At 41.0% G+C, this 16959-nt stretch overlaps 2 protein-coding genes and 1 non-coding gene across 4 annotated transcripts in view; 2 read left to right on the forward strand and 1 right to left on the reverse strand.

Annotated features, from left to right (window-relative positions):
* Window positions 1-201: 201 nt before the first annotated feature.
* On the reverse strand, window positions 202-8063 carry pex2 (peroxisomal biogenesis factor 2). 2 transcript variants are annotated; one of them, XM_056364490.1, is made up of 2 exons: window positions 7988-8063; window positions 202-1917 (listed from the first exon to the last, which is right to left on the reverse strand). In XM_056364490.1, exons 1-2 carry the CDS (start codon window positions 7989-7991, stop codon window positions 926-928), a joined length of 996 nt encoding a protein of 331 aa, XP_056220465.1. In that variant the 5' UTR covers window positions 7992-8063; the 3' UTR covers window positions 202-925. The 2 variants fall into 2 exon arrangements, with proteins under 2 accessions (XP_056220465.1, XP_056220466.1); XM_056364491.1 differs by having other exon boundaries at window positions 202-1914; window positions 7988-8034.
* Window positions 8064-8245: 182 nt separating this feature from the next.
* Window positions 8246-16959, forward strand: part of LOC130160935 (myosin-11-like) — a 99344-nt gene continuing 90630 nt past the window's right edge. The window contains exons 1-2 of the mRNA XM_056363742.1: window positions 8246-8746; window positions 12862-13002. Of these exons, the coding sequence (XP_056219717.1) occupies window positions 8486-8746; window positions 12862-13002 (402 nt within the window). The 5' untranslated portion in view covers window positions 8246-8485. The remainder of the gene's footprint in view (window positions 8747-12861; window positions 13003-16959) is intronic.
* trnal-uag (transfer RNA leucine (anticodon UAG)) lies at window positions 8781-8862 on the forward strand. Its single transcript has one exon. It is a non-coding gene; the product is annotated as a tRNA-Leu (tRNA).

Raw genomic sequence — 16959 nt, forward strand, 5'->3', positions numbered from 1 at the left:
CTGTCAAGTCTGTGCGTGTGTGTGTGAGTCAATCCAAGCCCCCGGCTGCCCCCTTGATCTTGAGCATGTTGGGGTGCTGTGAAAATGGATAATGGGAGTTAGAACGACCAGGCCTGTCTAGAGAGAAGTGTGCTGATTGTTATAACTTTCCCTCATCTCTCTCTCCTCCACTTAACTAAATAAACACCCAAGAGGTAGCACTCTATCAATTTTAATGATGTTGAAATACAATTTAGGCACAAAATACACAACAAATGCTAATTTGGCAATGATGAGAGGCATCAGAAATTCCTCCCATTATTTATTCAGCTGACTTTCTGCATTTTTCATCAGAACAAATATTCCCATTTCAACAAACACACACACACACACACACACACACACACACACACACACACACACACACACACACACACACACACACACACACACACACACACACACACACACACAATTTGGAGCATAAATCAACACGTTCACTCATCAAATATATGCTCTGTGTGGTTCTCGGTAGTCTGTCCAGTGCACCAAAGACAAATAGTTCTGTCCAAAGTCCAGCTGGAGAAACAGAAGGGGCAGAGGATTGTCAATATATGCACACATACATTAAACATAGCAGGTCGATGTGTGTTCAGAAAAGACAGACATCATAAAGACTGAAGTCCAGTCATAAACTCACACACACGACTACCCTCAAAAAGGAGGGCTGTTGACAACACAGGGACTGTTAAACCCTTTTCTTCATGTTTTCATATCAAAATATGGTAAACTTTATGATAAATTAGCATAATAACATGAGTGGTTAGTCATGAGCCTGTTCACTCTATGTGTATTCAATCTGTACAGCTATAAAATTATAACACATTTTAATTTCAAAAAGTCCATGTAATTTCAAAATAAATACAGTCATAGCTGCTTCTTCATATCATTGCCTGCCAGTCATCTCCACCTCGATCTTGACTGGCTCAGGCTGTCCTGCTTCTGCACCACATTTGGGACAGGTGAGGCAAGCGTCTGCAATGATGTGGCTTTTGATGCAGTAGTAGCAGAAAACATGTTGGCAACCCACTGTATGAGGCATGGTCGGCCACTCTCCGCATAGCCCGCACTCTTTCCACACCCCGTGCACGTCTCTACCTCCCTCTCCATCAGCACTTCCTCCCCCAAAAACAATCGAATACACTGTCGCCTTCAGTTTCCTTGTATTGATCAGTGGTAACAGGAAGATGAGGAACTCAGCAAAGCCGTGCCACAGCAGCTCCCGGTTCATGTACTGGTAGGTTATGTCCCGGACAACATTTGGCTTGGTGAAAACTGCCTGAGCTCCCACAATCCTTTCAGCCAGGACAGGATGGCAACCTTTCCTTAGGAACACAAGGAAGTTGATGAGACTTGCGAGCTGGGCAATACAAGAAATAAGGTTCAGGCAACTACGGAGACCCTTTTGGAGCAAACCACTGTCTCTTTCAGACACGGGTCCTCCTGTATTCAAACCCAAGCACAGCAGCAGGCTATGGGAACGCTCTTTGAGCCAGCGGGGGCCTGCGGTGAGCAGGGCCAGACCTAACTTCTGCCTGCGGGACAGAGGTCTGTAACGGGGAGAGGAGGAAAAAGTGTTGTGGTAGTGCAGGCTCAGTAAAGACTGGCCCACTGTGGCGCTGCTAGAAAACAGTGTGAACCTCCACAGGAGCAGCTGGAGCAAAGCCCTCAGCTCAGGCTCCAGAGGAGTGAGAAGGCCGGGGCGGCAGTTCTGGAAGCACTGGGAGAACTGGGTCCATACCAGCTGCTCAAGGGCTGAGTCTAGCTCGAGGGCATCCAGCTGGCTGATGCGCAACACCGGGGTCTGCAGCTCATCGCCACTTTCTGGACCAGAGCGTCCGGCTGTCCCTTTTTGGTTTTCCTCGCTTACCAAACCTGCTGGAAAAATACATAGGGATATATGAATTAATCATATTTTTCAAGTGACTCAAATTTTGCAGTTTGTATATCATGCACAAAAACATTCAACAACATTGAGATTATTAGTTTGTTACAGGCTGAATTTTTTTTGAATTTTTCTAGATGCTGATAAAATAAGAAAAAAAAACTCTTTCTGCTGAAGTGTATAAGTGTGCAAAAGAGACAAATGAATACTAGGAATGTTAAATTAAAATATGGGCAACACCATACTTGATCTATAGGAGTTATGAACATGAACAAAATGTAGACAGAGGCCCATATATTTAAAGGACAGCTCGGTTCCTGGAGGAATGAGGCCCCGGAGGTGAAGCCCATCCTGTTAGGAAGGTTATTTTTTCTTTATACATAGGAACGGAAATCACTTTTCACATGTAAAACCCGTCCTTAATGCAACCTTTGAGCTGCGCAATGCAGAGGAGCAGGGGGTCTTAGTCTGCTCTCTCCAGTGTATAAACACACACAACCCAACACACACACACACACACACACACACACACACACACACACACACACACACACACACACACACACACAGAGGAGGCAAAGCCCAGGGGCTCTTGGTGCCTGCTCCCTCTGGAGATAGGGGTGTGTGTACAAATCACATCACTAGGGATTAGGCTAACGGCACAGTCTCTGGTACACCGTAAACATCTGCCAAATGTGGAACAATTTTCTTCCCCCTAGAGTTGACTCCATATGGGATCTCACCATTGCGACGCCTGGACTATTTTGTGCTGCATACGTTTCCAAACTGCTCACAGTTCCCCCAGTTTTATCTGCCCTTTCCTCAAATGAAACGCTTAAGAAGTGGAAGACTAACTAACGCAAGGAGAGACAGAGCAAGAGGGCCACAGAGAGGCCCTATTTTGACAGTGGCTTGAGTGTCTCGCTGAACAGGATTTGTCACAAGGCTTTAAAAGAGATTTCAGCTTGGTAAATATGGCAGTTTTGACATAAAGAGAGAAAGATGATGGTCACTTTAGACGTTTCTCAAGGAGGTAAAAAAAACATTCTAATATATGATGGCAGTGCTTGGGCTTATTGTGGTGCACAGGACCATCTGTGTATTCATGATGTTTCAATAGAGCCAGGGTACACCGTCCAACTAAGTTAGAATTAGCAAATGAATGAAAAAAGAGTGAATTCACGCTGAAGTAAGCAGGTGTGACAAATTCATTGAGCTGCATTTGAAATGCTGCCATGTTTAGTGACTAGAACCTCGCCTGTGATGGAAGTAGAGTTTGGATTAATAAAAAAAAAAAAGAGAGGTAGTCTGAATGTGTATGCTAACCAATAAACAGGCTCCGTTTGTTTAGCTTAATCTGAAAGTTTTTCCTTGATGGGAGAAAATGTGCAGATTATGTGCCTTTGTGTGTGTATGTGCCTGTGTGTGTATGTGTTTATGGGTGCATGTGTGTGTGACTATATGTATGTCAAGGGTAGCCTTGATCTATGCAGAGCTCTAATACAGAGCTAAATTAATCTATCAGTCCATAGTTACACACATACTCTCACACACACACACACAGCCAGGTGGTGGAAATCCCTGTCACAGCAGCAGCCCTCTCGGGAAAGTAAACCCGGCCGGGTCCAATATTCTTTTCAAAGCCTTTTATCGAGCAGTTTACAAGTTATGAATGAATATGTTTTATTTGGGCAAACACGGTATTGACAGCCACCTATCAATAGTAATGTGACTATTGTCAAGGGTCTGTCAATATTAATGTAATTATGATGTAGAGGGATCAGAGGGATGCCGGAGTCGGGGGCCAAGTAACATCTCCTGCCCACTGCCATATCAATAGCTGGGATTGCTATTGACAGCTTCCCTTCAGACTTGCAGCACTTGGCAAATATATAACAAGCAGACACTTCAGTCAATGCTGGGCTGCCTATAAAAATTAAGCATTTGAATTTACAGGGCTTTTACCGTGGACAGCTGGAAATCCATGTTTCTTATGTAATAGTCAAAAGTCACAGTCAGTGCAAGTGTTTACAGAGTACTGACATGGTGTGTGTTAGAGGACAGACAGTACAGCATTTGCACACAAAACGTATACAGATACAGAGATACAAACTGACAGACGCTTTCTGTGATGTATTCTCTCTCTCTCACACACACACACACACACACACACACACACACACACACACACACACACACACACACACACACACACACACACACACACACACACACACACACACACACACACACACACACACACACGATATATTGATAATTCTCTCGTGGGTCAGACAACAAACTGACCCACAGACAAAATGTCCTCTCTTGCCGAATTGGCAACTGACAACTAAAAGCAGGTTAGAGGAGTTCACTGAAAATCAACAGAAAAATCACCTGAAAAGTCTGGGGTCTTGCATTTCTATCAGAGCTGTATAAAATAGTTTAAAAACATTTTCCTTGGAATATTAAAGGGTATTTTGATTCAGGTCAGATGAGAGTTTTTTTCCTCCCCTTGTTCCTTTAGCCTGTGCATCTTGTTCAGACAAAGATAATACTCTGACTCAAGGCTGACTGCCATAGCTTACAGACTACTACAACAACAACAACAACAACAACAACAACAACAACATCCATTCTAACTGGAAACACACCGTTACATCGCTTCAAGGCAAATGGGTGCCTTGACCAGTGTGAGGAAGGAGAGAAGAGGCAACAAAAGTCTACAGAGCATCAGACTGAAGTCTTGCAGCTGTACCGGGTCCTCTAAAAACTAGAAAACGGGCTGTAATGACAACTACTCAACAGAAAGACAGATCGAAAAAGAGACGGAAAAAGAAGACCGACACGTCAGACAACACGTCATGAAACCCCCAGCTGGGAGCTCTGAGCTACTGTCTACTGATACAGTGAAGAAAAGAAACTGGGGGCAAAGATAGCTGAGGAGAAAAAATGCGGGAAGGGAAAAAACAGATAAGCACAAACCTCTCCCTAGGAGCTGACCTTCATACTGATGGTCACAATAAAGGAGGAGGGAACATTCCCGAAGCATACATGTCTCAGCTATACTGAGGTGCGGGCATCCAGGGAATAGCCTATAGACAGAGGAAGGCTGCACTTTCTTCTTGACCTTGGCTTTGGTATCTAGGGATGGTATGAGGGTGTTTAGGGCAGGGGACTAAAGACTGGGGGATTCTAGGAAGGTGGAGTGTCTCCAGGGGATTGCATTTTGCTTTTTCTGCAACAGACAAATGCTCTGAAGCCACTCACAAAGCTACTGAAAGTTGGCAGTTGGAAACTGTGTGGCCAAAAGTCTCGATTTAGCTCCTGGCATGGCGTAGTGCTCAAATTCCTAAGCACTTATCTATGGTTGTTAGCATGATATATTTGCTGAAATAATGCATAAACGTTCACTTGGGTTTCTATGATGCTTGTAGTGAGAAATAGGCGATGTACTGGCAAAGCATGCTGGATTACAACTTTACATTTTCTTCTCTTGCTCATGTAAATTAATTTGTGTAAAAGCTGTGGTGGATAAAACCTATTTCTCAGAGCAGTCCAGTCTCATTTTTTTCTCTCTCCCGCCCCCTCACTTTATTGCCCTTCTTTCGCCTGGAACGAGCGCGAGCCTATTAGCCAAGGCCTGCTAATGTCCTCACCATGAAAACGGATGAGAATGTCAGATTTAGAACTTTTAAGACAGTGATGTCATACAGCAGACCACAGGCATTACAGGGACGCTAAGATTACCCAGGCGGTAACCAGACTAATTGTTATGAGTCTGTTTCATGAAAAATGAATGTGTGCAAATGCACAGAGGGGTCTTCAGGCTGTGTGTGTGTATGTGTGTCACACACTAATGCTTTATCAAGGCTCTCTTCTCTCTCTAATCACCCAAGACTCCTCCGAGCCATGGGGTAAGGGCCAAGTTAATGCCTGAACAAAAAAAAAAAAAAAAAAAAAAAATACACATCAGTTAGAACACCACATCTGACACACAAAAATCTGCTCTGCTTAATCTGGTTTGCTCAGAAGGTAAATTATTTAAGAGAATTAATTGATTTCGTGAGTACGAAGGTTGAGTATGCTAAGGCTGTATGAGTAATAAGTACAGGGGTTTGCAAAAAACAACTTAAAAAGTCATGAAACATTTAGAGCCCAGAGAGGCACAATGAACGTGGAAGAAAAAGCGGAACTAATAAATGAGAGAACTGAAGTTGTGTCTTTCTTAGGAGTCAATGAGAAAGTACCGGGGCCTCACCTCATGCAAATAAAATGTGTTATCCTGAGGAATATTTGATCATCACATTTCTTCGCTTCTCTTTATGCATGAATAACATAGTGTTAATAAAAGAGGAAACATTTTGCCTGCTTTTTTAATCTGTGTAGCAATTAAATTGTGTGTAGAAGTGGAAAATTCTAAACTGAGTGGGAGCTGTTTCTTTGTCTCCTATAAAATCTATGAAAATATGCAGGATGAGAGATTCAAGCAGCTGCTAGAACAGATAAAACCTACTGATACTAGTTTTAGGAATTCTTCTTCGATATGTATCTGTGAATCAATTTGGAGAACTGGACTGCTGCAAAATTATAGCCCTAATGACATTTTGACATGTTATACTTTCATCTCAATTTGGAAGTTTAATGCATTGATTTCCTGCAAAAATAAGAAAATAATGTGCCTTCTGGCAATGTACAGCTAGTGCAATGCAAATATGGAAAAAATACTGTGATACTTAAGAGATAACTGAATATGATGTAGACTTTATCAAAATTAATTTTGCATACTGGATGCTCAGAAAATATCATGCATTGCCTCTTCGTAATAACAGTTTTATATCTGCCAGTTCCTATCAGTATATTACCATATGTAAAGCTGGCAAGTAAAAAACAAAACAATAAAAAAGAAAACAACAACAAAGAAAACAACAAACCAGACAAAACGAAGGGAAAAATTACGATTTGATAACACATTATCCATTAAAATGCATTATAATTGCTGATTACAGCTTCTAAAATGTGAAGATTAGATTGCTTTTCTGTTTCTTATCATTTTAAATTGAATACCTTTGGCATTATTGGTATGAAAATAGAACCCTTAATTGTACCCTGGGGCGAAATTCTTTCCAAGTTTGCAGATAACCCCACTGCCTTTATCACTTGCCTTCATCTGGAAACTGTATTAAATGACCTTATGACCCCAGAGTGACATCACAGCCCAATCTAACTTCAGTGACTCCCTTAAAAACACACTCATTACACTAAGTGTTTCGTTCCAGAGACACATGACTACACTTCACTCTCATGCAATCAGATGGTCTACATTCTCTTCATAATGCATTGTCTCTTAATTTTTTAGCTTGTGCCCATCAGTCTTTAACAAAAACAAAACCCAAATCTGCTCCATTTTGATAATAAGGCAGGAGCATTATGAGATAATCATAGTGGGGATTAGGTTTTGGCAGAGTGTGTGAAAGCAGTGAAGTCAAAGCCACTGGAAAAGAGAGATATAACCAAGAGGCAGATAAGAGTACAGGAGTGATGATTGGGATGAGAGAAATGAAGTGAGTACTCACTTGAAAATCAATAAGATCAACTTTGCCTTGAATCTCAGTGTGGAAAGTTTTGATCTCTGGCACTGATTATTTAGGGGAATAATGGAATTATGTGCAGAGCAGTGGAACATACTCTTGAAGGAATACACAGCCACAAGGTTACCATCCAAAGTTGCAGTTGGTAAATATATCTGGACAAACTCACATTGAATACTAATTCACAGTTGTTGGTCGTTTGAACCATATGCACAATACACATCGATATACATCAGTAATGGAGTTGATTTTAAATGCAAACACAAGGGAAAAAAGGAGCATATAGCGCTTTAAAAACACAACACTGACAGTACACAGAAACACGGAGGTGATAACGAAGGACCACAAGACTTTACACCGTTTAAACGAAGCAGACATGCCGCATTTGAGCTTCCAGTGGAAACACGAGGGTATTGAAGAAAATAGTGTAGACATTAATGTTTTTTAAGCAACATAACGAATATATATTTACCCATTTCTTTTCAGGTGAGGGGTGAAGTCAATGTAACCCAGTCTTCCCTGATACAACGAAAACAAACAGTATTTCCGGGTTGCAAAAATTCATCCCGCCTCTTAAAGAAAACTCACCAATGGTGTGCAGATACGTCACGGTTGCGAATCCCGTGGTCAAAATTAGCCAATCAGATCTTCCAGCGCCAAAGCAGCGGCAAACTGCAGGGGTAAGCGTCTGGAAGTAATGCATTCACAACCTCCGTTGTAGTAACAACACATAGCGACCGAGTTATCGGTGAAGCCACGGTAATTCACATGAAGTAACACAGATAACGTCTTACATGCACTCAAAATGCCAGGCATTGACTTTCTGCGGGTTGGTCTTCAGTGGTCTAATCATGTAAACTACAGGGCTGTTCAAAAGTTTAACCACAGTGAAGAGTCGTGATAATGAGTGTTACTTAACGTTTGTTAGCTTTCTCAAATTCAGCGGTTTGTTTCATAAACAACACGGGTAATGGTGAAAACTTGTTTAAGAATGAGCCAAAAGACAACAACACAAGAGCCAGGGAAAAACTCGAAGCTGTCGGGACAGGGAAGGGATACTTTGAACCTACCATCTCCCTCAGGAGAAGTACAGCTGAAAGTTGCCATCCAAAGTCCTGAGACTGAGACAACCAACGTGAAACAGCTTCTAAACGAGTTCATAGGACTTTACGAACAGAGGTTGAGATGGCTGGAACTAGACCCCACTGTGACCCGGGAGGAGCTGCTTCAGGTGAGTAAATATCCTTTACACAATGCTTTCTCACGGTAGCGTGGCCGAGCGGTCTATGGCGCTGGATTTAGGCTCCAGTCTCTCTGGAGGCGTGGGTTCGAATCCCACCGCTGCCATTATAGCTAATTATGACTTAAAAGTGTGAAAATTTACGTCAGGCAGGGTGACATATCTGCTTGACCCTCTGTCACATGTTTGTTAGTTAGTTCATTGTAACCATGAAGCATCCCGGGACGCTTCTCCTGATTACATCAGTGTTTCCCTTACATATGCTTTGCTTGGGCCAGGGTAGGTAAAATCACTTGCTTTCACCATAGGTAAGTTTTAGATTAGAGCGCCTTATTTTACTCTTTTCAAAGGAACTAATTTTTGGCCACACACCTGTTTGACTTTGGACAAGAGGCTTCTCTTCATGCAGCCATGTGAGGCGTTCAGATAACAGAATAAATAGCCTGTGTTGTACTCCCTCCCCTCCCCCTGCAACTTCCAGGGCTGAAAAATTAAGCCAACATGGAAGTGCAAAAAACAGTTCCTCGAATGGCCACTTGAGGCGGCCCCAAAAGTGAGTAAATCCCCATACACTCACATTAAAATGTCCAACTTTACAGCTTGTTTACAGCCTAGAACAAAGAACGGTTTGGGTCTCCATAGCTAATTTCCCCCTTCATGACCAAGGCACATGGGGTGAATTTTTATACAAGTCACCTGTTTAAATTTTGTTAAGGCTTAAAGTTAAGCATAATTGAGGATGTGGTTGCTTGGGTGACAGGTGAATGCTGACACATTTGGCTTGTTACTCTGTGTCTAGCCACCAGCTGTCTGCTCAGTGTTACCTCAGCTAATTCAAGTCACTTAACGTGACATCTAGGCTATGTATGAAACAGACCCAACAAAAGAGGTGTTGGAGCCTTTTGGAGGATTTTTCATGCAAACATCGGACAAATAATATGGCTTATTGTGTGGTTAATTGACTAGCTAATGTGAGGATGTCTGTGCTCCTGTTTTTTGAGGTGAGTGAAATTCTAGTGATATTGGACTTATATGTTAGCTCTAATTAGCATGTGTTGGTGTCTACGCTCACCATGCTTGGCTCGTTACTGTAGCTTGTTAAGTAGCTAATTAGCAAGCAAATTAATTAGCCTTGGGTTAGCCTTTGAGCCAAAACGCCCAGCTGTGCTAATGATGCTAATGGGAGCATATGCTTACCACAGTTATTAAACTAGCATGAACCGAAGTCTCAGAGTCAGGCACTGCTAAGATGGTGACAGGGGAGCAGCTCAATCTAAGCTTCAAAACTGCTCTTCAGAAACCTATAGGTGATGTCACAGAAGCTACTCCCATCTTTGCATACAGTCTATGGTCTCTGAATCCATATTGGCCATATGCTGCGCTACCCACCAGGACCAGAAAATTCTCACCCTGTCAGAAACATTGCACTTTTGTTGGGTCTGTTTCAGCTAATTCAGGTCACTGAAAGGACAGTGTCTGATCAGACATGATCAAATAAAGATACTGTATCTTGTAAATCACACCGTTGCTCATTTTACTGGGGAAACTTCAGCCTACTCAGGAGGACCCTGGACCCTGGATTGTATTCATGGGCCCAGTCGGGTTTTTTAAAAAAAGCGTTATTGAGCACGGCATTTAGAACCAAAGTCTTTACAGGATGTGTAGTCTTCTGCCGACATCTATTGTCATTAGGTTAACATCCATCCAATACAAATCAAAGAGCATCCTGTCCACTGTGACTCCGGCATCAGAAGATGACCTCTGTCCTGTCAGACAAATGACAGCAGGAAGCACAGGGGTGCTTTCATAAAGCCGCAGCACTTGTAACAGGTGGCAAATTGCATTATGTTTCCATCTGAGCGGCAGAGATCAGGAACATAGATCCACACTCATATTTAAAAAAGAGAGGTTTCTAATCATCAGGATTGTGATGTGACATCATTTAGGTACAGAATGTAGCCTGTGTGAGCTGAGCTTTGCATCAAAGCAAGTGTAACAAGGTTTCAGAGATGGGTTTCAGTTAGCCGGCCCCAGTTGAGGGCCTGCTTAACAAGGTTATGTGTTTAGAACCCAGGAGCTCCCAAGTCCGAAGGTTGATGTGGGCAGTTAATCATAAAGCTTGTCCATTGAAAACACAATGCCCATTCATCCATGAACCCACTCTACGTTTATGATGTTTCCATGTTAAAACACTTGAACAACCTCCCAATTAAAGAATCCATATAAACATTTTTTTTCTTCTGCCTGGGTGCAGTCACCATTAATACGAATTCCTCCTTGTTCCAAAGCTGCAAAACATGAAACCAACATGCCATTGAGTTTTATATAATGGCAACATTTTCAGTTTCACATTTTAAAATATGTTAAAAAAAAATGTTAACTTGGAAATGTTATCTTAGATACTGTCACATCTACCATCTTTGTAAAGTTACTCTCCCTGAAGCTATACAACCCTGTTATATTTTGTGTCAGGGGATGGTATAAACTGCTTGTAGACTTTTTTTGGCTGTAGGGGACAACTGTTTATGCAAACAGATGTACAGGTGCTCCTCCAGGACAAAATGATTCTGAATTTCAATGGCTCTGCAATCATTGTATGTGTTGGGTATCTGGCTAACTGTACAATCCCTTTAAGGGATAGGTGCACATGCAAGTCTTCTAATTGAGATAAAAGAATGACCGGAGAGGCTGTACTGAAGAATTGCGCAGATGTAATATATATATATATATATATATATATATATATATATGTAAACAACACACTTGAACTTAGAAATATGTGCATTCTTTCAGTCACAAAGCAGCAACAGTGAATAGCATATTTCTGAGCCTGACCTAATGCCTGTCAAACTACCTCTTCTTGCCTGCTCATGAAGTGTTCCTTTCTAATAATACAGTTCAGAGGTCATTTGTTGTAAATCCCATGTGCATTGCTACGTGAAAGCCAAGAGTATCTGATCTCCTTGTCTGGCAGGACTAGTCTTGTATAGTGGTTTTCGGAAGTAAAACAATGTTTTCAATATCAAAACCGTTTCATTACTCCTCAATGATTAACACAAGAAATTGAAGTCAAGAATAAACCCATGGTTATAATTCGATATGTAATTAACTAAATGGTGGTAGAGTGAGTGACAGACGGCTGTTAGATGGTATCTTTATAGATCAACAGTGGATTTCAGGATTTCACTACCACCACCACAGTCACAGGTCAGTTGGCTTCAGATGTGTATTTTTGACCCAAAATAAAAGAATCACAACCTGCCCTATGAGACTATTGACTCTCCAACCAGTGTAGCTTCCTTTTAGATAAAACATAAACTATCATATTGTGTTGTCCTGGTTATCTGGGGATCTGTCATGTTTCTCTTGTGAGGCTATCATTGGAAGCATTTAGTTCCCTGTTTTTTCTGTTTATTAATTCACAGATTTTGCCAGTAGGAGAACTACATTAAGTTAATTTGCAATTTGCAATCGTGACTTGTTATCCCTAGCAACCTTTTGTCCTGATACAGGAAAGTGTGTGATATTGTTATTGCATTGTAAAAAGTTGCAAGGAGGAAGTTAGGGGGCAATGGGAGGGTGTATTGCTGTAGACTGTAGGTTGGTGTCCCTACCCATGCTGTAATTCAGCTTTTTGACTATTTAATATTACACCATGACCATATATTTTAGTTGCCTAAACATAACTATAAATTGGTGATCATGATCTAGTTGCCATGAAAAACAAATGGAAAAACTTTGTCAGCGAGCATTTTGCAGATATGTTTCCTATTAATATTCTGTTGATACGTTAATAGAGAATGCAATTATGTTTCCCCCAAAGCATATCAAACTAATGCAAAACAGTTGTATATAAATGTAATCATTAAGGAAAACAACTGTTTTTTGTCAGTCAGTGGCCCATATGATTGAACATAATTTGTGGTGCACAAATTATGTTTTTACTGCTCTTTTGCTTTAAACATGGATTTTGTTTTTCATTTATTTGACTGATTTAACAAAGTAAAACAATTTGTATCGTAGAAAAACACTGCATGGTTCTACTGTCGTCTTGTTACACAACAAATAAACCACAGTTTGATCCTGCTGTGCTATTATTCTTTCAGAAGAAAGAGGATTTCCTGCGATCTTATGTGAATGACCTCACAGACCAGACCCATGTGCTGGTTCAGACCATTGAGGATCTTCAGATGGAAGCTTCCAATAAGCTGGGAATGAAGCTACACACCTCTGATTGTATCTTGGATGTAAGGTTTTCTAAATGCTTTTATACCATTTTGTTGTAATGACCTAGTCAGTAAATAGTAACGCGACAAAGGGTTTCAATACATGTAGAATAAATACATTTCTAAAAGAAATGTAGAATATTTTTAGAGACATATTTCCCAGTATACCCACATCAACTTGAAATACATGAGAACATCTGACTGGTGTATAAAAGACAAGTTTGGAAATTTAGATTTTATACCTACAGAATATTTTGGAGCTCACCCCATGGCCCGTTGTGTGTGCACAACATAAAGAACATAAGAAAAAGTAAAAGAAAAACCAAGCTATACTATACAGGTGACGCTTTTCAAAGATTTGCAACATAAATGTTGGTTGCAAACCCAACTTATTTCCTTTTGAATACATACAAATAAATGTACATACCTTCATATAACCTTGCTGTATAACCAGGGTTAGGGTTAGTTAACCATGAACACAAGTGGTAATCAGTTTTTCAAAAGTGAGAACAGGCGAGAGAGAAAAAGACAGAGAATAACAGCTCCTGGCTTTTTCTATTCTGCAGTACCATTGTCTCCAGGAACCCTTATTTGCGAACATTACTCGAGTCCAAGGTCTTGTCAACTTTATAAAATCCAATCAGTTGAGATCACACTGAATGCAGTTAACAGTTATGCAATGAAAAACAATTCTTTGTTTAGACAGAATAATATCACTTTATTGAATAGTTTCTTTCGTGAGACGTGGTGTTAAAGATACAGTGAACTCTTCAGGATAGTAAACTGAAAAGAAGTAGGGCAGGGAAGGTCCTCTATAATTATCTTTTAAGTTTGTGGCACCAACCATTTTCTAGAGGAAACTACAAATTAGGATTCATTCATAGTGGACTGGAGGTGGAAAGCTGTGTGCAAAAAAAGTTTTTTTTTCCTTTTTTTCCCCAAGTTTGTCAGTGCAAGGCAGGGTAATAAAGACATCATCACCACTTGATGCAGTGACCTTAAGGTATTGTTCAATTTCAGTTCCAGCCAGGCTTCTATCAATATGCTCTCTTCTGAGTAGATTTTTAACACAGAAAAGTAATTATGGCAAATTATACATCAAAGTATCTGCTGTTATGGAGAAGGTCAGAGGGCTAGTTTTGTGTGCGCTCTACACTGGTCAATACAATACTTTGCACGGGAGTGGACCGTCACCTCACCACATGGATCCTTGACTACTTCACCAACCAACCGCAGAATGTGAGGATCCAGGACTGGGTGTCTGACGGAGTCATCTGCAGTACAGGAGTCCCACAGCGAACAGTTCTGGCTCCGTTCCTTTTCACCCTCTATACTTCAGACTTCTCCTACAACTCCACTCACTGCCACCTGCAAAAGTTCTCTGATGACTCCTCCATTTTCAGCCTCATACCTGATGGGGATGACAGGGAGCACAGAGAACTGACCCAGGACTTTGTGGACTTGTGCCAGCAGAACCCCCTCCAGAACAACGCTGGGAAGACCAAAGAGCTGGTGGTGGACTTCCGCAGACAGAAACACGCTCCTCCCACACTGGTGAACATCCAGGGAATGGACATTGAGATAGTGGACTCTTACCTGGGTGTTCATCTGAACAATAAACTGGACTGGACTGAAAAAAGAACAGAGCAGGCTGTATCTGCTACAGAGACCCTGGTCTGTTGGAGTGCAGGGGGCACTCCTGAGGACCTTCTATGACTCCGTGGTGGCATCAGCCATCTTCTAATGTGTGATCTGCTGGGGCAGCAGCATCTCCCCTGCTGACAGGAAAAGGCTCACCAGACTGATCGAGAAGGCCAGCTCTGTTCTGGGATGCCCCCTCTACCCAGTGAAGGTAGTGGGTGACAGGAGGATGATGGCTTAGCTATCATCCCTGTTGGACAACATCTCCCACCCCATGCAAGACACTCTGACAGCACTGAGCAGCTCCTTCAGTGACACGCTGCTGCACCCATGGTGTGTGAAGGAGAGATACCGCAGGTCTTTCCTTCCTGCTGCTGTCAGACTTTACAACAAACACTGCACTCAGTGACCTCACACACCAAAGACTGACAATCCACCATGCGCAATACAAGTTACCTGCTGCTACGTTTTGTATTTTGTATCTTGTATATTTAGTATTTAATGTCAATATTATATTATATTTTATTATATTATTTATCATCTCTTAAGTGTTTGGTTCTTATCATTTGACAATCTTTTTTTCTTTGTGTACACTTTGCTGCTGTGATGCTGCAAATTTCCCCACTGTGAGACTAATAAAGGAATATCTTATCTTATCTTATCTTATCTTATCTTATCTTATCATCCTATCTTATCTTATCTCATATTGTGGCATTGCTTAGGAACAAAAAAATACCAGCATCTCTGTAGCTTCTCTTCCACAGGGCTTTCTCAGATTCCTTTATTGACTAGGCTGTGCATTATGTTTTTTTGCAAACTATAGCATAATATATGTTCACAGAATGGTGAAAATGGCTAAGACCTGTATTAGTTTTCAGATGTATTATTATAAGTAGAGGATTTTAGACTCTGGATCAATTTATTTTGCTCTTTCTTGTAGACTAAAAAAATGACTACTTAAGGGAAATAGGTGAAGAAGAATTTGTTGAGGAACAATTTGAACTGATTGTTCCTGACAGTAACAGCTTCTCTTGGCAGCCAAAGAGACACAACTTGAGGGAACATAATAGTTTGTTGCTGTGCTATTGACCCATCTACCAAGCTTTTGAATCTCCATTTTCACCCTTCTTGAATGATGCTCTCAATATCTGTTTATGTTACTTTGTATGTTTTCAAGGTCTAGATTGGTAAACAAATACAAACAAATGGACTGCCTCACTCAACAGTCTATTAGGGTAGTCAGGGGACAATAGTGTGTTTCTGCTCTGATGTCCATAATGTGAAATCCAATCAAATGAAGAGCATTTAGAGCTACTTATGGACCGTTCCACCATGTAAACGATGCAGTGAGCTCTGTAATGGGAGCTTGGCTAACGTCTGATTGAATCGTAGTGTATGGCCTTGTTGATGCACAATAGGGTTGAACTGTAATGGACACTAAACAGAGTTAGTTTTGTGGTCATAATGTCATGAAATCCAAGGCTTGTTTTCTCTGTTGTAGACTGCTGCAATTAGTCTGTTGTCTATTTGTCATCCAGATGTCATATCATCAAACAGTACTCTGTGAATAAGACTGAACATCTGTCTTAACCTGTAGTACCCTATAAGTCAGTTATAGGACAAGTCCTTTAGCATGTGAAGGTTTAGACACATATATGAGAAAAATGTATAAATCCATTTACCTTCTGCACTATTAATAACCCATGTGACATCATTGTCCTTACTTGGTCAACCTTAGTGAATTGATGCTCCAGCCACTCCAGCCAGGTTAAAACTTACACAAATAATTCTGTGTACCTTCTTCATGACCAAAGTCTTTATATTGACCTTCAATAAGGTGCAGCATCAAGCTCTATTTCTTCCTCTCTAATAGTGTAGTGTCCACTGACACAGATTATTATGGATATTGAAGTACATAGATGTATATTTAGTTGTCGCAGTGGAAGCTGGCAGTATTGAGAATCTGTATTTACATGTAGACTCCCAGTCCTTGTGATGCTATTGCCAGTATGAGTTTCTATGGTTAGCTAGATTTCCAGTGAGGGAAAAAAATGTACGGAAAATGCTGAACTTTCTTTGTGTCATTCAGTTATAATAAAAAGCATTATTATTAGGGCTGAGGAGTGTTTGGAAAACTTATGGGGAAACTTCCTATTTAGTCATTTCCTTCAATCATCTGGGTGATACGCTTGTTGGACAGTCGTTTTGGCAGCTTTTGGCAGCATAAGGATTAGTAATCATATAATGCAATAAAACTGGCACTTTATTGATCCCTGTAGAAATGTTTTTTCCTCTAGCTTTATTCCAGGCAGGTCAAAGGCACAAGGGCAGCCATAG

The sequence above is a fragment of the Seriola aureovittata genome, chromosome 20, assembly GCF_021018895.1.
Source record: "Seriola aureovittata isolate HTS-2021-v1 ecotype China chromosome 20, ASM2101889v1, whole genome shotgun sequence".
Classification (NCBI taxonomy): domain Eukaryota; kingdom Metazoa; phylum Chordata; class Actinopteri; order Carangiformes; family Carangidae; genus Seriola; species Seriola aureovittata.